Source organism: Trifolium pratense, linkage group LG4 (assembly GCF_020283565.1).
Source record: "Trifolium pratense cultivar HEN17-A07 linkage group LG4, ARS_RC_1.1, whole genome shotgun sequence".
NCBI classification, from domain to species: Eukaryota; Viridiplantae; Streptophyta; class Magnoliopsida; order Fabales; family Fabaceae; genus Trifolium; species Trifolium pratense.
In genome coordinates this window covers 25043285-25066009 of record NC_060062.1, presented here as the reverse complement: position 1 = coordinate 25066009, position 22725 = coordinate 25043285, and the positions used below count along the sequence as shown (strand labels likewise).

Genomic DNA, 22725 nt, shown 5'->3' with positions numbered 1-22725 from the left:
GAAAATGGTATGAGAAGCTCACATGCTTACTATTACAAGAAGGCTATCAACAATCCACTGCAGATTATTCTTTGTTCACTCTCACACAAGATAATGATTTCACAGCTTTACTTGTTTATGTGGATGATGTGATTCTATCTGGAACTTCACTTACAGAATTCACAAGGATCAAAACTATACTTGACACACAATTCAAAATTAAGGATTTGGGCATCCTCAAATACTTCTTAGGATTGGAGGTAGCACATTCTAAAGCTGGCATCACTATTTCTCAACGAAAGTACTGTTTAGACCTTCTTGAATCAGAAGTAAATTAAACTACAATGTGTAAACAGTATTTACTGTTAAAGCAGAAGTAAATTAAACTTCAAATAGTGTACTGTTTAGTATTTGAAGTTAATTTACATCTTGCTACCTAGTTTATTTACTGTTAAAGTAGAAGTAAATTAAACTTCAAATAGTGTTGAATTTGTGTTAGATTGGGTACATACACAAGAATTAAGTACTTTGGGTTTAAGCTCATAGGCTATCCATTAAGAAATTTGGTTTCCATGTTCTTACCAGAGGATTCCCTTTCTACATGAACTGAAGTTTCTTGTCCAATTTTTATTATGAATATAATGTTTATCTTTATTTTGTCTGTTTAAGATCTTGTTTTTTTTGTATATGCAAAGTTCTTTTGATTGTTATTTGCGTTGAGTTGATATTTAAATTACTTAATTGTATTGAACGCCAAGAAGAATCACATCACTTGTCGTAAAGGATAGAAAATCTGTTTCTTGAACGAATTGTGTAAAATGAATGATATAATTGCACCATATAGCATAAAGCATATAAACTTTGTGTGTTGAGCAAATTGTAAAATGAATGATGTAAACAACTTTTTGTTATTTTTGCAGGATGAGGAAACTAATCGCCTCTGGAATTCGAGTTGCGAAGTAGAAGGAGGCAAAAAGAGTTTTCGCGACATAACACGACGTAGTTAAGGAACTGTACTTTTGCTTTGGTTATTTGTGTCTTACTTTCTTAGAGTGAAATATCAATTTAGTTCGTAAAGTTCTAGAGATTAGATAATTTGGTATGTGAAATTAACAATATTTTGCAGTGATTCATGAAAATTGGCTTAGGGGAAAGAGACTTTCCTTTGTGGTTGGGCTGGTTAGTAGGTGTAGAGATCATTGAGATATCTGAAGATACTCAAAGATTTGGCTTATTGTTTGCAAGAAGCAAAGGAAGAACATGCGAAGAGATCGAAGCATAATCAGACTTAGATTGGAGTGGTGATAAGGTGGAAAGGAAGAGTACGTCTGGCTATTGATATGGTTTTAAATTGCAGTCTGCAGCTGCAATTGTGGCTGCAATATTGCATATGTGGTAGTCTATGCAACCGCATCACAATTGCGGTGTGGTTTTCAATCATGTGCACGGTTGCATCGTAACTGCATCAGACGATTTCAACCATTTTCGTTCAAATCTTTTCACCAAAAAATTGAAATTTATATGAACCTCAAATTCCAATTTGCATCAAATCCAATGAAAATCTTACTTTTAACGGTCTCTTAACTGTGCATTTCAAGCATCTTTGAATCAATTCTAATGAAATAAACCTAGACTATGTTATGGTGGGTAAATTGTGTAGTGACATATAGGCATAGTGGTGTCATACTGTCATTCGATATAGTATGTGAAAATAAAAAATAATTTCACACCGCAATAGCCGCAGTGTGTTGCAACAATCACAAATGACCAAAATTACAATGAATCACCGCAATTTAAAACTCTTCAAGTTTCTAAATGCTCCTATATATTCGGTATTTAAAGAAAACAAGATACAAAGACTCTATCATGTTGTGAGGTTGAATATTTTCCTGCATCAAATGTGCGGTTCCATCTTCTTATCCATCTTCGTGTTTTTTTCTTTGGGTGCGTTTGATTCGTAGAACAGCAAGAACTGAACGATACAAGACAGAACAAGATAATACAGGACATGACAATAACACAAACGCACCCACTAAAACAAACCTAGCAGCTTACAATTATTATCACTTTAGCCTCCACATTTATACGATGTTATTTATTATTACTAGTATTATTGTTATTATTCTAGTTTATAGTTTATAGACAAAATTACAAACACCACTAAAACTTACACAATTACGAAAACCCGTTCGAATCCAATTAAGGCGTCTAACCTAGCACTAAATAAAGAACAATATTTTTTTTGGAAAACCGCGCGCAATTGCAAAGACTAATCCTCTACTGAGATCTATTTAAGGGGTTGATCTTTCCCAACAAATGTTTCTCCATATGCACCGGCCGGGGATCGAACCCAGAACCAAATGATTAAGAGACTCAAGTATCTACCACTTGTATCACACTATATTGAAAACAATATATTGAATTGGTTAGAAAAAAAGATTAAACAAGATAAAAGATTAACATTTATAAAGATAAAATACTTTTAATGTAATTCTATCTATTATATTATACAGTGGCGGAACCAGGAATTTTTTCTTGGGTGGGCCGTTAAAAAAATTTATAATATATAAATTAAATAAAAAAAATTTATAATATATAAATTAAATAAAAAAAATTATATTGCGTATAAAAATTTAAGTCATAATAAGCAATAATTTGATAATTAAAAAATTAAATTACATACCAGAAAATAATACACTGCGTATGTCAAGTGACTTGAAATCATCAATAATTGACTTTGAACTAATGCTTGCTTAATTAGACAATAAAAAAAATTTAGATTGAAATTTATTCATTAATAAATATAAGATAATAATTAGACACGGATTAAATAAATTAAAAATAATTGTGTTTTATTTTTTTGGTAAAAATAAAAATTGTGAATTGATATATCATAAGAAAAACATTAATCTCAAAATTATGTCTTTACATGTTTAAGACGACATTTATCCTCAAGGGTGTGTTAAAGTTGATTTTTGAAAGGAAAAAAAAAAAAAAAGCAAAACCAAGGAAGGCATGGTTCGAACCCATGACCATCACCTCCAAATGCATTAGGAATTGAAACCTCTACCATCTAGGCTAACCTTGCGCTTCTATTCCTATTTACCTTCACAAATATATAAAGTATTATAAATATGTAATTTTATGAAAATACCAAGGGTATATTAGTAATTTCCTATTTTTTGGGGGAGGGCCGCGGCCCGCCTCAGCCCTCGCCTAGTTCCGCCACTGATATTATAGAATAACAAGGTAACAAACAACCATAAACTTTTTAATTAATATTTCAAACATCGATAGTTTGAGTATATATATGGTTGTTGGACTTGGTTAAGACCTTTATGGTTGTTAAGACCTTTATTATTAAAATAAGGGTCATGCTAAACAGTGTCCCCGGGGCACTAGTTAAACATACTAAAAAGGAAACAAATGATAAAGTTAATGATGAAAGAGAATAACTTTTCACATCATTAAAACATTGAATGCACAATTTACGATATAAAACTTCTATATTTGTATCCTTAACTAGTGCCCGGGGGCACTATTTAGCATTTTCCTTAAAATAAACTATAGTTAATAAGACTTCTAATTTGTTCTCTAATATCTAAACTCAATATTTAATCAGCATTTTATGGCTTTTGGTATCTAATATGGTGCAAAAATATTGATGAGGAATTTTCAGTGAGTTAATTGGAGCATGAAAGTTGAAACATTCTATTCTAGCTATAGATGCTAGTACTACATAAACGACAAACATTGATGTAAGACCAAGTGGTAGCTAGAGGGAAAGCACGATGATTTTGAATAAGCCGTTTAAGGATTCCATAAGTCATCATAATCTAAAATGTAATGCTCAATATTCCTCAAACGACAAATCAATAAAATCAAATGTTGTGTTTGTTGTCGTTGCTGCTGTTGAACTGTTCAGAATATTGAAACACCAAGTCGCTTTTAAAATAAAATAAGAAATCATTGGAGATCTCATCAACCAACTCCTATAAAACACAATCATTCAAAAAAAAAAATCCTATAAAACACTTACATTCTTAGTTGGGAAGAATATCGAATCAAACTGAATCATTACAACAGTTCAATAAAATTGTATCGAATCATTAATGATTCGTCCCCGTCTCAAAGGATTGATGAAGGTTTGGAGCACCGATTTTGTGATTTCAAATAAAATTGAAATTACCTTTATAAAAAAATAAGTCGTACTTTTTAAATTTCAACTGTTTTTTTTGACACCAATAGTTCTGAATTGCTATTATTGACCAAAGAAAGGTCAAATATAATATTGTGACCGTTTAATAAAACTAAAAATCAAATTTCACTGAAAAGAACTATAAATTACCGTTTAATTTTGTTGTTGCGGTTTGATTTAACATATTAGTTTTTTTTAGAAGTCTTAAAAACAGATACTCACAATAGTTTAAACAAATACAAGCGATTGAATATAATCACGTCTGTTGAAAAGAGATATCAATATATGTCAGATATCAGACATGTTTGAATGAAGCTATCAATATATTTATTTGGACATAATAGAGATCGGATTATTCGTTAGGATGTACAAATGAAGACATTCATATTACTATCAACAACTAAAAAGAAGCTACTTTAAATTAAGTTTGACAAGACTCATTAAAAAGATGAATAAAAAAATGGTTAATTAGCAATATTATAAACTAATCTCTCAAGCTAGGAAAATCCTCCAAATGGCAGCACACCACAAATACTTGACTCTCTTACAATATTTTTCTTCTTGTCTTTATCACTAACTACACAAATAGAAAGAGTCAAATCATTAAATTAAAAACCATGCCTATCTCACAATTAATTTAATTATATCATTTTATTATTAAAAACAATTAAAAAATGTCTTATAGAAGCTCTTTGAGTAATCCAATTTCTGACACTAACCACAAAAAATGAATGATCCTAGATCAAAAATGATGATTTCTCCTGGATTATTACCAAATGAATCATTACTAGATTCATTGGTTTTAATAACCAATGAAGTTAGTTCAATTGAAAAATTTCCATTAGTACAAATTAAAAATGTATCATCTATGATAAGAAGGATTAAGCTTCTTTCATCTTTGTTTGAAGAGATTCAAGAATCAGATACACCACTTCCACCTTCATCAATTCTTTGTTTTACAGAAATATTTTCTGTGATTACAAGAGTGCAGATTTTGATTCAAGAGTTGAAAGATGGAAGTTCTCTTTGGAGTTTATTACAATTAGAGTTCATTTCTAATCAATTTTTTGTGCTTGTAAAAGAATTTGGAAGAGCTTTTGATATTCTTCCTTTGAATTTGCTTAATATAACTTATGATATTAAGGAGCAAATTGAGCTTGTGCATAAACAAGCTAAGAGAGTTGAATTGTTCATTGATCCTAGGGAAGTTCAAAGAAGAGAAAAGCTTTTAGAAGTAATGTCGAAAAATTGTTTGAAAAATAATAAGAACAATAAAGGGTTTATTGATTTTTTGAAAGTTGAAGAAATTATGAGTAGCATTGGTTTGATAACTTTATCGGATTATGTCGAAGAAATATCGAAGTTAGAAGTTGAAGCTCAGAATCAAGCAGGCACAGGTGGACTTATTGTCGTCTCAAATATAAACAATCTCATTTTGCTCGTTTCGTATACCAAATCAATGGTATTCCGAAACGGAGAAAAAAGTGATGGCGAATATTCGGATGAGAGTAAGTCATCATTATCTATGATTTTATACAACAAAAGTAAAATATATGATAATGATAGTTCTTCTTCATCTTCTTTTTCTCAATCCATGATGTCGTCGACAATTAATATTCCAGACGAATTCCGTTGTCCGATTTCGCTAGACCTAATGAGGGATCCTGTGATTGTTTCATCAGGACATACTTATGACCGAATTTCGATTGCAGAATGGATAAATTCTGGTCACCATACTTGTCCTAAAAGTGGCCAAAGACTAATTCATACTGCATTGATACCAAACTATGCATTGAAGAGCCTTGTTCATCAATGGTGCTACGAAAACAACGTCTCGGTGAACGAACCAAAGGGAAACAACAACAGTGGCAGTAGCAGCAAAAGGCACAAGAATGAGAATGCAATTGATCATATCTCAGCAAACAAAGCATCAAAAGATGCTGTCAAAATGACAGCAGAGTTTCTTGTTGGAAAATTAGCAACCGGTTCAACCGATATCCAAAGACAATCCGCATACGAGATTCGTCTGCTCGCGAAAACCGGTATGGCCAACCGACAAATCATAGCCGAGGTAGGCGCTATTCCGTTTCTAGTAACACTTTTAGTATCCAAAGATTCAAGAATCCAAGAACACGTCGTAACCGCCTTGTTCAACCTATCGATCTACGACAACAATAAGATTCTAATCATGGCCGCCGGAGCGGTCGACAACATAGTCGAAGTACTCGAATCGGGAAAAACAATGGAAGCAAGAGAAAATGCTGCAGCAGCAATATATAGCTTATCAATGTTAGATGATTGTAAAGTGCAAATTGGAACAAGTTCAAAAGCAATACCTGCATTAGTGTTACTTTTAAAAGAAGGTACACCAATTGGTAAAAGAGATGCTGCTATTGCATTGTTTAATCTTGCAGTTTATAATCCTAATAAGTTAAGTATTGTTAAAAGTGGAGCAGTTACTTTACTTGTTGAGTTGTTGATGGATGATAAAGCCGGTATAACCGACGATTCATTGGCGGTGTTGGCCGTGTTATTAGGTTGTTCACAAGGGTTAGAAGAGATAAAAAATTGTAAAAGTTTGGTGCCTATTCTTATTGATCTTTTGAGATTTGGTTCGGTTAAAGGGAAGGAAAATTCGATAACCGTTTTACTCGGATTGTGTAAAGAAGAAGGAGAATTGGTTGCAAGGAAATTGTTGGCAAATCCAAGGAGTATTCCATCTCTTCAAAGTTTGGCTGCTGATGGTTCTTTGAGAGCTAGAAGAAAAGCTGATGCATTGCTTAGGTTGCTTAATAGGTGTTGCTCTCAACCTCAACATTCTTTGTGAGATACAAAGTTGTATATTTTGTGAATCTTATACATGAAAAAAATTGTGTTCTTTTGTTGTTGTAGATTATTTTTAAGGTTAAAAAACTTTTGAAATTCATATTTTTTGCCTATGTCTTTATAATACAACAATGATGTTGCCAAAAGAACACAATTTCAATGATTGAAACCAAAAACTATGTCAATGATGTTGCCTTTGTTTGATTGGTAATACAACAATGTTGAGGACCTAATTTGGAAAGATCATGATTTAGATTTTAGATTGTGATGCACTTAACATTGTTTTAGAAAGAAGAAAAATAATTAAAATAAAAGATCATGATGGACTTAATATTGAACATCGAGGCTAACACACTTGGTTTGCCAAGATGAATGCCTACACCCAATATCTTCGAATTTTTGCGTGTAGGAGGTCAAGATACTTGAAAGGAACCGAGCGCAAACTATAGTTGAGAAATCCAACTGTCATAGCTATGAAGAAAAGAAGCAATCTTACCCACTCCTCGCATTTCTTTAACACCACACATATTCTGAAAGTACACTTATGAAGAGAAAATAACTATTTTTTCGAATATGTACTTCCAAAGTAGCTTTAGGGGGTGAGAAAAGTCCCTCCCATGAATGAATTATCCACGTTCAACCCAATAAAACAACTCTTCGCAAAATTAACCTTTACCCCAGACATCAACCTAAAACACATCAGAGATGACTAATGACCCATAAATTATTCACAGAAGTCTCACCGTCAAAAACATATCATCCGTATACCAAAATATGAAACCCAGCTAGTGGTGGTCGCGGTTCAATTTGAGTCGAATATTAGTTCATATCACATAATAGTACAAAATGCAAAAACCAATGCAAAAAAATATAGAAAAACTTATCCAAAAAAGTGACCTATGCAGTATGGAACATATATATAGCAATCATTTTGAAAACCAGTTGATATTATCTAGAGACCCATTAGATAGCACTTTATTAAAAAATGAACCATTTGATAGCCAAACATTAAAACCCAATCATTAACAAAAACTATATATTCACATAACACTCAACACATAGCATTCCATAATTTTTGAAGCCAAAATCACCAAGTCATGGCTTCCAAAACAACCCCTTCATTTTTCTTCCTCTCTTTTCTAGTATTACTTTCAATACCAAACTCCGCTATTGCGTCCTATAAAATCACCGCAATATTTGCCTTCGGTGATTCCTCTATTGATGCGGGCAACAACAACCACTTAATTAACAGCATCTTCCGCTGTGACCATTTGCCCTACGGCTGTGATTTTCCAAACCATGTCCCTACCGGTAGATTCTCAAATGGAAAAATATCGACCGATTATTTATGCCAAATTCTAGGCATTAAGGAATTATTGCCCGCTTTTCTTGACCCGCAAGTTACCGACAATGATTTATTAACTGGGGTTAGTTTCGGCTCGGGTGGTACAGGTTTGGATAGCCATACAGTGGCCTTAGCTAAGGCCTTGGATTTGGGTTCACAACTTGAGTTGTTTGAGCAAGGTTTGTTGAGAATAAGAAAAGTTGTTGGTAATGAAAAGGCTAACTATATAATCCAAAATGCCTTGTTTGTAATTAGTATTGGGACTAATGATATGTTGTACAATGTTTATTTGTTGCCAACAAGTACTGTTACTCCCTCTGGTTCTATTTCATCTTATCAAGATTTTTTGCTCCAAAATCTTCAGAATTTTATTCAGGTAAACATATGTTACAGATATAAAAAAATGATTATTAAGGTTGAAAGAATCCAAACCCTGTTTAATATTGCAATATAAATTAGTGACAAATGAAAAATATGAAAATTGTGTGTGTTTTTTTTTTCTATGAAAATTGTGTTTTTAGAAACTAATGAAACCATAAAATATGATATGGATCCTCTCCCACATATATTGCTTTATAAGTCTTAGTTCAACTGATAAATACCGATATTTATGTCTATTAGTGACAAATATCATTTACATACAACTATGAAGATCTGATTCAAACTCAGTTAAAAATGTCTGACATAATAATATAATTATTTGTCAGTTGATTCATAAGTTGTGTATATGTATTTAATTAATTTGATTGATTGATTGATGGATGACTGTAGAGATTGTATGGAGCTGGAGGTCGTAGGATTATTGTGGCAGGTCTTCCTCCAATTGGTTGTGTTCCAATACTAGTGACATTAGATAGCATCTTACCTAGCCAAAATTGGCTCCAACGTGTTAGCAACCTCCAAAAAAACATTGATTCTCAAAATTACAACGCTAAACTTCAATCAAATGTTCATTTATTGCAAGCCACACTCCAAGATGCTAAGGTTGCTTATTTCGATATCTATACACCCATTCTTGATATGGTCCTATACCCAGCCAAATACGGTAATTATCAACTCACTCAATTTTTCATATTTTTTTAAATACGCATTATTAGAAAATTTTGTGTTGGGTCATCACGAGGGGGCAGCCGGGGGATCATCCACATTGGGCTTAAGAACAACTCTACAAGTGAGTTGGACACCACACTCTTACCCAAAACCTTAAGGTGTTAGGTTTATGGGTCATCTCACTTATAAAGTGTTCAACCTCCACTTTTCTAAGCAATGTGGGACTTAACCACTCACACTTGCTACAACAATCTCCCCCTCAAGTGTGAGTCTATCCACTCTTGGATATGCTCCCCCTCAAGCGGAAGCTTTCTTCATCCTACACTTGTACCGCCGTAAGCCACACTGCTCCACGGGACTCGCCGCCTGACCACCTTTGTCAGGAAGACTTTCGATACAAGGAGCCAGTTCAACCCTTCGTCGAACCATCGGCTCTGATACCACTGTTGGGTCATCACGAGGGGGCAGCCGGGGATCATCCACATTAGGCTTAAGAACAACTCTACAAGTGAGTTGGACACCACACTCTTACCCAAAACCTTAAGGTGTTAGGTTTATGGGTCATCTCACTTATAAAGTGTTCAACCTCCACTTTTCTAAGCAATGTGGGACTTAACCACTCACACTTGCTACAACAATCTCCCCCTCAAGTGTGAGTCCATCCATTATTGGATATGCTCCCCCTCAAGCGGAAGCTTTCTTCATCCTACACTTGTACCGCCGTAAGCCACACTGCTCCACGGGACTCGCCGCCTGACCACCTTTGTCAGGAAGACTTTCGATACAAGGAGCCAGTTCAACCCTTCGTCGAACCATCGGCTCTGATACCACTGTTGGGTCATCACGAGGGGGCAGCCGGGGGATCATCCACATTGGGCTTAAGAACAACTCTACAAGTGAGTTGGACACCACACTCTTACCCAAAACCTTAAGGTGTTAGGTTTATGGGTCATCTCACTTATAAAGTGTTCAACCTCCACTTTTCTAAGCAATGTGGGACTTAACCACTCACACTTGCTACAACATTTTGAATTATCAACAAAAGTTAGACGCAAAAATTTTACGTCTTTAACACTTAGGCTTTGTTTGGATTTGTGGTATAAGATGGAATGAAGTGATATGGGGAGAGGTTCCATTGTTTGGATTCTTTAAAATTGAGTGGAATGAAGTGGTATTTGATGGTATTCATTCCATCCAATTTCATCATTTTCTCTCATTTTTCTTCCCCTTCAATTTGGGGTGTATGAGATGGAATACAACCACTTTATAAAATTGTCCAAACAATGGAATTGAGTTTATGTTCAATTCCGTTCCGTTCCGCTCCATTCCATTTTATTTCATTATGCTCCGTTCCATTATGTATCATCAATCCAAACATAGCCTTAGATACTTGATAGGTGGGTCAGTCCATCACAAACTAGTACTTGAAAATCGTTTGAAACTCTAACGATAATCGATATTGGTCTTTTTTGACTAAATAATCGATATTGGTCTTCTTTTCTTGAAAGTAGAAGTTTGTGGTCAATTGTAACGTCTGAGATAGTGATATGATCGATGTAAGTTTTGCAAAGTCAAAAGAAAACATATGTATACCTTAAGACTCAAATCCTATTTATTTTCTCTTGTTTTGTCGGACAAACATCGATCGACCTACCGTCTCATGCTTGATTACAAAAGGGTATTGTTTACCATCATTAATGGTTCAATTTATTCTCAGATACCGATTCATAGTGGACCACCTATTAAGTGTTCAACCGTATAATTTCTCGTCAATTATGACTTGAGATCCTCTCCATTTTCTATTGTTTTCATTTCTTCCATTACCAAAGTTTTTAAATATTTTTGGGTGTATAAATGATATTTGGACCTATTTAATGTCACACTTTTACATTTATATTTTCAAAACTATATAATAATGATGAAAATGAAAATAATTGGAAATTGAGAGGATCCTAACTCGTCAATTATGAATTACTATGTGTTAATTAATTTTGGTAATAAATTTGGATAGGATTTGAGCATTCACTTCAAGGATGCTGTGGAACAGGGACGATGGAGATGGCTTCGGTGTGCAATACAGATGACATAATTTGCTCTGATCCATCTAAGTATCTGTTTTGGGATTCTGTGCACCTTACACAAGAAGGGTACTCGGTTCTAGCCAATAGTGGTCAAACTTTGCTACCGTACCTTACTAGTTAGGATATTAAAATTTTACCTCCCATAAACAATGAATTTGTTTGGGAGTACGCTGTTTTACTCGTAATGATTTAGAACTTTATTTTATCTTTGGATGAGATGTTGTTTTAATAATAACTTTTTCGTTTACAATAATTTTTTTTTTAGGATTTTGGCTTGATAAGCATGTTTTTAGACTTTTGAGGCTTACTTTTAAATTGAAATTAAGAATCAACTTGTTCTAAATTTTGGTAGAAATTGATCTTCAAAATTGAGATTGACCAGGGAAAAAGATAATTTAACGTGTACCAAAGAAAAAATACGACTTAACAAACAACCCTTCCATCATTTGGGTTTAGAATCAACATTATGTTGGTAGGAGAAAAACTGAACTCATATCTCTTAAGTAAGATCTCGAGTTCAAATCTCTAGAATGTTAAAAAAAAAACATAGTTAGGAGTGGAGTCATTGACAACTTATGAACACTTCACACCAATAATGCGGTTAAAATAAAACGGGCTTTGTGATATTGACACATTACTCTAATTTTAGTATGTAATCAAGTCTAATTGTAACTAAAACATTGAAAAATAAAACAAAATAATCATTCACTATTCTCTCGTGTCAATGTAGAGAATTCAATCCCTTTTAATACCATATTCCTACGAATGTTTCCCGAAGCATCATAAAAGAATGCTCTCTCTTAATTTTGTCTGAATTTAAATTAAAACGAGAAGAAAATGAAAATATAGTACCTACCATGCAGTGACAATAAAAAAATATTTAATGCTTCAAGAGCTACATAATAAGAAAAAAGAATGAGAACTAAGCTGCTAAAAAGGAGCTGAGAAACTGAACCTAAATCCAGTCTTCCCACGATCATGCTCATCCCTCCTAAGCAGGTGGACGTAGTTAGCCTGAAACAATAAGTATGCTAGTGAATAAACCATAGAAAGTTCAAACACAAAACAGGCAAATACTAAAACCAAGAGGGAGGCAAAGTGGAATGGCAGGGGAGGGAACACCGGAACAGCAAATAAGATATTACTAATTTTTGGAAGTGTCAACATATGAAATCAATAGATTGTTTCACGAAAAAACGTTAGTATATACACTAATACAAATTTATACAATAGGTAGTTTGATGGCAACTATACACCATGGATCAAAACTGCATGCAGACAATACTATTATAATATATTAGGCGCTCAGTTCAGAACTAAAGCTACGGAAGTGAAGAAAAAGAGGAAAATTACATTAGCGGTGCAATTTCTAGCGTAAAAGCCTCTATATATTTCTCCCTTTCCTTCATACTTTCCAATGTCTAGATATAAAAAATAATATTACCCCAAATTCCTCTATATATTTAGCCTACAAAATTGACATTTTCACTTCAATTTTCCTCACCCACCCCTCAACTTTTGGTTAGATAGTTTTCCCTGCTTCTTAAATGAAATATAAAGAAATTAAAACTGAAGCTAACCTCTAGGCGGAAGAGTCTAGTAGGAATAACAATTCCACATCCGGCGGACAACCGAAAGGAGTCCAAGAACTTCCGAGGAGAAAAATGTTTGTATTCGTCCTGAGTTAATTTAGCAACATTCCCAGAACCAGCAAAAATGTGTGCATGTATTCCTTGGTCTCTCAACCACCTAATAGGAAGATCAAAAGAGAGGTCTGCAAAAGCAGTAACAGAAAGATCTCCTCCAATGAAGTCATGTGTGCCATCATTTTCTTCATCCCTTCTTTGCCTCCGTGGTTCAGTAGGACCTACTCCCCTAGTTTTGAATCCCCATAATGTTGTTGGTCCTCCTAGGGTGCAAACTGGAGAGAATTCGCCACCCAAATAAAACCTTTCAGGGAGTGGAGATGGCTTGGTCCTGAACCCTTTCCCCCATGGAAAAACAACACCAGCAGATATGCCAAGGTTCAATGCTGTATTATAAAATCCAAAAGGGACAGCAAGGCGAACATCAAACTCCTGCATTAGAAGAGTTAACAGACTTGCTCAAGAAAACAAAATTTTTTAAAGGAGCAAATAAATCATTACAGCAAAATTACTGTGACCATGGTCCGTGCCTTTAAGGCTTCCTCGTGCCCAACAATTACTGTAATAAAAATCATCCAGAGCAACTCAACAGTAAAAAAATAATATAACCAAACTGAGTCTTATGAGTTATGACTGATTCCTTAATGGGAACCACAATGTTATTGGATTATATTCCGTTTTAACACTTTTGAATGACCTACCACAGGTATTAGCTTGACTGCTTCGGACACTAGATTATCTTACTGTAATAAAAATCATCCAGAGCAACTCAACAGTAAGAAAATAATATAACCAGACTGAGTCTTATGAGTTATGACTGATTCCTTAACAGCAACCACAATGTTTTTGGATTATCTTCCTTTTTAACACTTTTGAATGAGCTACCACAGGTATTAGCTTGACTGCATCGGACACTAAGGACTGACATACAAGCTAATGTTATGTTTTATATGTCAGATAATGTGATGTTTTTATCATCATTAATGAAAGCCTGCTGGATATAAATAACTACCATCATGACCATTATTTTAGTCCTGTGTGTTTTCTCCTAAACTACTCATTACACGGGTGGTTTAGTTGGGTTGTAGGTTAATTGATCATTCTTTGATCCATTTAAATCCCGGCTCCCATTGGTTAATCTTGGTGGAATGTTTTAAGTTAAATAGTTAATCTCACATGCATCTTTATGAAACATGCACATAATTAACAACTGTGGATTAGAAGAAAAAATCACAAAGAACTTATTTTCCAAACATTCAATCATTGGATGGAATTCACATCAACTTCCTGCAAAATTGGCTGTAATAACAGGTAAGTGTTCCGCAAACCTCATACTAAGTGTGAAAGCCTTCCCATGACAATTACACCAACGTGAAATCCAAGAATTTCACTTTTATGATTATGCCCCGGGGCAGAGTAACTCGTATACCTTTATCTCCAAAAACAAAAACAAAAACAAAAATATAAGCTGAAGAATGTCGGGATGATAGCAAATGTGATTAACTATTCTATGGGACCAGGTTCTGAAATTTTCTTCCCTAACCAAGGAGATGAACACCTACTATAACCCAAAAATCTATAGTTCAAACCCAATTTTCTACATATTAATTCATTTCCAAATGCAAACATCTGAGCTGCACCAATATAGAAACTCTAGCCTCTACCAATATTTTTCCAATAAATTTCACACTACTATCATTCTATAGAAGGTTAATATATTCTATGCATAACACATTAAATTGGACTGAAAAAGATAAATTGAAGTCAGTAGAAAGAATTAATCTCACCTGGCGCAGAAACCGCAAGCTCCGGTTATCCGGAGTAAGACCACCAAGGCGAGTGGTAGAAACAAAAGCATATCCTTTTGTAGGCCTAAAAGGCGAATCTCTCCTATCAAACTTAAAAGTATATTTCAAAGACGACAGTAACCCATGGCCAAGCTGCCTCCTTGTAGACCTGGATGCCATTTGTGATGGATCTGTTAAGGTACGCCATCCAAGAGTGTATACTAAGTCCTGGTGCTTTGTCGATATCAAGTCAAGAGACATTCCCATCAATTTCTCTTTGTATGAAGAAAAGTCCTGCCAGTCTTGAGAAGACATGAAAATTCGTGCCAGAAGAGGAGTTAAAAATCCTTTCACGCGAGGGGCATACACCCCTAAGCTAACCTCTGTTGCCTGGTTGCCACCATAGGCCAAAGAAGCATCCCATAGATCACCATAACCAAAAACATTCTTATACTTAACAGTTCCTTCAGAAGTCCATGTATTAGTCTACAAAAAACATAGACAAATGCCGATCACGGTCCAACCATTCTAACCATCTTATTCAGTTTCTAAAATATTGCAATGCAAATGCAATGCTTCAAATCATAGCTAGTAACATAACTAAAAAACATTAGGCTTAAATGCAGTTTTGACCCCCCAAGTTTCACAATTGCTTGATTTTGGTCCCCCACATTTAAATTGCTTGATTTTAACCCTCTAAGTTTCACAATTGCTTGATTTTAGCCCTCCAAGTTTCAATTGCTCGATTTTGGCCCCCCAAGTTTACCCCCTTTTGCATTTGCTAGCCCCCCGTTGAATATTTTCATTAAAAATTGGTTATGTGACATTTTAAAATTAAATAAGTATTTAAAAATAAATAAATAAATTACAAATTGTTTTTTAAAAACTAAATTATAATTTTTTTTTATTATATGTAGTTTGTAAAATAATTTTGTTATATAAAAAAGTAAAAAAAACATTTTATGAATTCTTTTTTAAAAACTTTGTAAACTTTTTTTAAATAAAAAATAATTATTAAACTTTTTATTAAAAAAACAATTTTTAATACATTTTTATAAAAGCAAATATTATTATTTTTTAATTAAAACATATTTTTAATTTTTTTAAAATGTCACATAAGCAATTTATAGTAAAAAAAGTCAACGGGGGGCTAACAAATGCAAAATGGGGTAAACTTGGAGGGCCAAAATCGAGCAATTGAAACTTGGAGGGCTAAAATCAAGCAATTGTGAAACTTAGAGGGTTAAAATCAAGCAATTTAAATGTGGGGGGCCAAAATCAAGCAATTGTGAAACTTGAGGGGCCAAAACCGCATTTAAGCCAAAACATTAATACATTAGGAAAAAGAGAAAGAATAAGAAAGTACGTACAGAAGGTTTGGTATAAACACCAAATGCACCAGAAAGCTTATTCTCCGTTTCAACAACATCAATAATAACATTAGCAGTATCTGGCAATTCAATCGGTCCAGCTTCAAGTTTAACCTTACACGAATCAAAGATTTCAAGACCTTGAAGTTTTGCAATAGCGATTTGACAAGCTTGCATGAGTTCTTGCATTGTAGTAGCTTTTTCAATTCCATCAAGTTCAGCTTCGATTATCCAATCCTTTGTTTTGGTGTTTCCGTTGATTATTACATCGTGGACTCGAATCGGAACTAGTTCTGATGATAATCGACGAGATAGGGTTTGTACTTTGAAACGTTGGTTGCGTAATTTTGATTCTGTTGATTGGGGAATTTGTTGATTCAATTCTTCTTCTTCTTCGTCGATTTCTTCGTATTCTTCGTCTTCTTCTTCTTCTTCTTGTTCTTCATTGTCGTTGTTGTTAGGTTTAGAAGGAGATGATTTTTCTGTAGTATCCATTTGATTTATGAGAGGAAGTTTCTGTGTGTGTGGTGAGTAACAACAAAACAGTGTCAAGAGTTATTTCTTAGCACAAAACTTATATACATTTCTTTAGATGCAGTTTTTGCTGTTCCTCTCACAAAAAGATAGTTATTTATATTTTTTTAATTAAAAAAAGAAAAAGAAAATTGTTTTTAAATAAAAATAACTTCCCCCATGTATCTAGCACAGTAAGAACTGTGTATATGGGACTGTACATAAGTTTGATCCTATTTCTTAAGCATAGTTTTACCCGGCTTTTTCTTATAGCTTATGGAAACGGAATATGCAATATAAATTAGATTTTATATTATTTTATAAGTTCTGAAAATTGTAATTTTATGAGCTATTTTATCAAAAACGTAGTTTATAAACTTACAATAATATATAAAAATTGCATAAGCTGTTTGAATAAACTCAAAAAAAATCGGGCCAAACAAGCCTTAAACACAACTTTGGCCCATTTCACTTTTTTTGTAAGTAAGAAGTGTCAAATCACGGCCATAAATTCTAACTTGACAGGGAAATTATTATGTCCGATATTGAGGTTCGGGTTCTGATTTTTGTTTTATTTTGTTTTTAATATCAGTATCCGGTTCACCGGACTGTTTGGTTTGTGAGTCAGTTCTAGTATCAAGTAGTTTCAACCCCTACAAGGTCTAGCGTCAATTACTATTGGGCCAACTAACGATTGATTTGTGTGGATTTTCAATGACTTATCATTTCTTCTGTATACCAAAAAACGGGCAAAGCACAATTAGTTCAATGTATGGATGAAAAACAGGAGGGTTCCAGACGATGTTCATTTCGAGATACTCTTAGATGATCATATGACCAAAAAATTTACATTTAGTCACACTCAAAAAAATATTATATCATTTAATAATTTAAAAAGTAAATATCATTTTATCCTTTTTTTCAAATATTTATTTATCTTTTTTTGAATGTGACCAAATGTAAATTTCTTGGTCATGTGACCATCTAAAAAATATAAAGTTAGAGTAGAGTGAGTGACCGAGAAATTCTTAGTTAGGCACAACCATAAATGATACATGTTACGCACACACAAAAAAACTCAAAAAAGTAAAATGTAAAATGATTAATTAATATTAATTGATTTGACTAAATTATTTATCATTTATCTTTTCTCTTTTATGTATGTGTGCCCAAATATATATTATTTGGGATTGTGCCTAGTTAAGTCTTCCTCCTGAGTGACCACACATGTGCCATTTCTTTTGTGAGAAATAGCATAAGCCCAAATATTTGTTGTTAGACACACTCACAAGATATAAAGAAAAATAAAGTAAAAATAGTTTTTTTTTTTCTTTTAATTTTTTTTTGATTTGTGTGTGTCTAAATCTTGTGAGTGTGACAATTTTTTTTCTTTTATTTTTTTTGGATTTGTGTGTGTCTAAATCTTGTGCTCAAAAGCTTGTGCCCAAGCAAGTGTTGTATAAATTTCAGCTTGATTTTTGTTATCTAAAGTAAGACAATAAAAGTAGAATAATATAGAAAGCATTTTTGAATAACTTATCTTAAAAATTATTTTCTATATATATTGTCTGTTTTAAAGAAATTTAAATTACTGAATGGCAAAATTTATTTTATTTTTTTATCTATATATAAAAAAATTCTTGTAAAAAACAAAAGACCTCTTTTTGTCAATAATTCATTTTTATGTAGGTTTGAGTTTAAATATTAACAGCTCCACTTGACTACTTGTGACATATAATTAAATACTCAATTTAGCCTCTCCTAAAAACTTTTATTCCTTGAATAAAATTTTTCACTACAGAAACTGACTCAAAATTAACTGATATAATAAAGCTAATTTTTTTTAGTTATATTCCATATGCTACAATTACACAAAGCACTTTAAAAATAATCTCGGTGCTTCGAAAAATTAGTCTCTACATTTTTCGGTCTCACTCATATACAATGTTTTTTGAGACCAACCATCCTACAATAGATACAAGAAGTGACAACTTTTTTGTACCTTAAACTAAGTAAAAATTATAACAATTCTATAATCTCTCATACTTAGTTACTAACTACAATATGATTCATTGATTGATTTCAAGAAGAAATCTCAATCTCAGCCCACCAAAGTGGAGAAAGTTTTGGAACTACAAATTCGGGCGGCATTTTCGTTATCTCTCTCAATCTCTCACTCACTTCATTCATTCTCGGTCTCTTCTCCGAATCCGGATCGACACAAACTCTTATCAGTTCAGCAACTTGTTCCACCTGATCTTCTTGGTAAGATGTTAGAGTTGAATCCACCATTTCCTTAAGTGGTTTGTCCCATTTTAGATAATGTGATGCCCAATTTTCATGTGAGCTATTATCAACCGAATAAGGGATTCGACCGGTAACTATTTCGAATAACAAAACACCAAAGCTGTAAACATTACTTGCTGGACTTGCTGATTGCATCATGTCATTGTGTTTTTTACCATCAGGTTTCTTTTCAGATGAATCTATTTCGTAGGAGAAACTCAAATCCGAGATTTTCGCTGCGTGGTCATCGGTTAGGTGGACGACGGAAGAACTCAAGTTGGTATGGACCATAGGAGGATCCAATTCATGCATATGTTGTAGGCAGTAAGCCATTCCCATTGCAATTCTAAGTCTTGGTCCCCAGTTTAAGTTCTCAGCTTCTTTTACTGCAATTTCAAACATCATCAAATATATCAAACATTTCCCAACTTATTTGAGTGTTTGTGCATAAACAGCTAAATTAAGCGCTTATAGCATATAAGTGCTTGTGTATAAACTATAGGCCTGTTTGGATTAACTTATTTGAGTTTATATACTGACATAAGCATTTGTGAGACTGTTTGACAGAATTTATGAAAACAGCTTATGACATGTTCGTAAGCTGTTTTCAGCTTATTTCCATAATCTGTCGAAAAAAGCTTATGCAAACAGTCTATAGCAATTATATGAAAATAGTTCAACTTTATTCTATCTGTTATAGAAATAGCTTATACATAAGCATTTATATGATAAGTGCTTATGCTATAAGCACCTAACAAGGCTTTTTATCCAAACATGGCCTATTTCTCTAACAACAGGTAAAATAAAGTTAAGTTATTTTCATATAAGCTATATGCTATTTTCATAAGTTATCCTTGAGAGCTTATAGAAATAAGTTCAAAACAGCTTATGGAGTTGTAATGACTGTAGATTAATAAGTACGCACCGTGTAAATGCTCAAATAATGTTCCATTGGGAGCATATTCAAAAACCAACATTCTAGTGAAAGGCTCTTCTTCTTCACAATAACCAATAAGATTGACAAAATTCTTGTGATTCACTTTCGATAATGTGTCTATCTGAAAATCATAAATAATCGCTTCTAAAGTTAAGTCACAATAGATATAAGCTTAAATATCAACTCTACAATATAATTTTAGTAATCAAAGTTTATTACCTTCTTCCTAAATTGAGCTTCTAAAGCCTTTGTCCAATTCTTTGGTATGACAGAAACAGAAGCTACAGCAATTTCAACTCCACTAGACAAAGTTCCTTTGTACAATGTACCAATCGGCGAATTGCCAATTACATTGCTAAAATCTTCACATGCTGCTTCAAGATCTGATCTCTTTAGCTTCGGGACACCTGCAAATTTACATATAACATCAGATAATTTCTATCTTCATTCGAAAATTTCTATGATCGGTATAACCAGATATTGTTATTTGTTAGTGCATAAAAATTGCATCATTTTCTGTCTTGGGGAATAAACTAAGATACTCGAATATAATCGAAGATATTTACCGGTGACAAGTGCCTTTTGAAGTTGTCCACTTATTCCTGTAGTCCAAGGTTTAACAATAGCTACTTTGTTGGTTTTACAAAGATATATACCAATGCTTGAAATCACAAGAAAAACAGCGCAACCAATAATAACTCCGGCGAGAATAGGAACTTTATTCTTCTTTGATGATGTGGTTTGAGTTGGAGAATCAGAAACATTTTCATTAGGAGAATCTGAAGCATTATCATTAGGAGAATCTGAAGCATTTTGATTGGGAGAATCAGGAGCATTTTGAATAGGAGAATCTGAAGCTGGATTTGGGACCAGTGGTACTGCTGTGGCCGATGGAGGATGTGAAGGAGGAAATCTATATAGAGGCGAAGTATGATTACGAGAAGTATGATTATTACGATTAGGATGGTGATGTTTGTGATAATGTAACAGTCTCCTAGGACCTTCATTTTCATGAACATGCCTTCAAAAGAAACGAAAAAACCATTTTTCAATTGATCAGTAAAAACTTCTTTTAATGAGTAGTAATCGAACTTAGTATCCTGGGATAATTGATAAGTAAGACCAACATACCATGTGATGGATCTTTCGGAACAAGATGGCATCTTAGCTGCATTGATTAACCGATTTTCGTCTACTTGACACTCCGAGAGCATTTTCAGCTCATTGATTTTGGGAGAGAAACCAACAAGGAGCTCATTGTTATCTAGCAAACTACAAAAAGAAGCAACTGAGCATTGCTAAAACGACAATTATTTCAACACGGATGCAGTAATAAAAAAATTGAACTATAGTAAGAGTAACATCTTACAGAATTGCTAGTGATGAGATATTATGACCAAAATTAGCATCTAAATGTCCACTGAAATTGTTATATCCCAAATCCAAAATCTCCAATTCTTTCAAGCCTACAATTTCTTCAGGTATGGTTCCATAGAAAGAGTTGTTCCTTAAAATACTACACAAAATATTCATATAGTGATGTTATTAGATGAAACTACTTTAGACAATGCAACTAAGCATATAATTAAATTAAATTTCTTACATAGACTTTATGTGAACTAGGTTCATAAGCTCTGGTGCTAAAGTTCCTTCAAGGCAAAGGTCTTTCAAATTCCTAACCAAAGAAATAATCACTTCTGATAAGGAAAACAAGCTCTTAAGTTCAACTTCAACAACATAAACAGTAGTGATTAAATAATTCATTTTCTTTTTTCCTTGTTCTACACTCTACACACAAAAGTGTTGAAGCACGGACACTCCTCAGATTATGTGTCTCGGCGTCGGACACCAACACGACACCGACACTTATAATTACACTGATCATTATATCATTTTCGCAAATTATTATCAGTGCCCGTTTTCATAAGTACTTACAAGACACCGACACTTATAATTACACAGGTCATTATAGCAAAATGAATAAGTACTTACAAGACTACAACTTTTTTTGTATCTGAACATTCAACTCCAAACCAATCACAAGGATCAAGAACAACTTCATCATCAACCCAATTTAACAAAGCATCAAAAGGGTCACTAGTTATTCTCTTCTTCAACTTCAAAAGAGCATTACCTGCACAAAAAAACCTTATCTCAGCATATAATCAAAAGGGTCACTAGCTAAATGATTAAGACTCAAGAAAGATTCAATTTTTTTCACTATACCTTCTTCATTCAAAGAATAGCAACAAAAACTCAAGTTAAGAAACAAGAAACACACTGTTACTGTTACAAACCACAAAGATCCAGAAAGATTCATGTTCTTGTATTTTTTTTTGCAAGAAACAAAGGTTAGAACACGAGTGAGTACTAATGAAACAAGATTAGAAACTTGTGGAAGGAATAAAAGGAAAAATGAAGATTAAGTGGAAAGTAGTAAAAGTCACAAAAAAAGTGTTTATGACATTTGCATAGTAATTGCATGTGAATTTGGTGTATGGACCCTGAAGGACTTTAATAAACGCGTTTGCTATAAATTGTTACCTCATTTTACCTTCATCTGTATTTATTGTATTGTATTTTTTGGTAAGGTATATTAATTGTATAGTATATTTGTACTTATTAATATACTACCAGTTAATAACCAAAAAATAATAATATATACTACCAGTAGTATACAGTAAGTTATTGTTTTTATTGTATTCAA

General features: G+C 33.3%; 3 protein-coding genes across 3 annotated transcripts; 1 reads left to right on the top strand and 2 right to left on the bottom strand.

Annotated features, from left to right (window-relative positions):
* Positions 1-4896: 4896 nt before the first annotated feature.
* On the top strand, positions 4897-9206 carry LOC123924117 (U-box domain-containing protein 1). The gene is made up of 2 exons (XM_045976892.1): positions 4897-6973; positions 9120-9206. The coding sequence occupies exons 1-2, from the start codon at positions 4905-4907 to the stop codon at positions 9190-9192; spliced, it is 2142 nt and encodes a 713-aa protein (XP_045832848.1). The 5' UTR covers positions 4897-4904; the 3' UTR covers positions 9193-9206.
* Positions 9207-12105: 2899 nt separating this feature from the next.
* LOC123924116 (SAM50-like protein gop-3) lies at positions 12106-16883 on the bottom strand. Its single transcript, XM_045976891.1, has 4 exons — positions 16283-16883; positions 14913-15398; positions 13060-13557; positions 12106-12493 (listed from the first exon to the last, which is right to left on the bottom strand). Exons 1-4 carry the CDS (start codon positions 16775-16777, stop codon positions 12410-12412), a joined length of 1563 nt encoding a protein of 520 aa, XP_045832847.1. The 5' UTR covers positions 16778-16883; the 3' UTR covers positions 12106-12409.
* Positions 16884-18610: 1727 nt separating this feature from the next.
* On the bottom strand, positions 18611-22519 carry LOC123924115 (probable inactive receptor-like protein kinase At3g56050). Its single transcript, XM_045976890.1, has 9 exons — positions 22245-22519; positions 22011-22152; positions 21622-21693; positions 21388-21534; positions 21150-21290; positions 20585-21039; positions 20238-20425; positions 20007-20139; positions 18611-19467 (listed from the first exon to the last, which is right to left on the bottom strand). The coding sequence occupies exons 1-9, from the start codon at positions 22336-22338 to the stop codon at positions 18878-18880; spliced, it is 1962 nt and encodes a 653-aa protein (XP_045832846.1). The 5' UTR covers positions 22339-22519; the 3' UTR covers positions 18611-18877.
* Between the last annotated feature and the right edge of the window lie 206 nt (positions 22520-22725).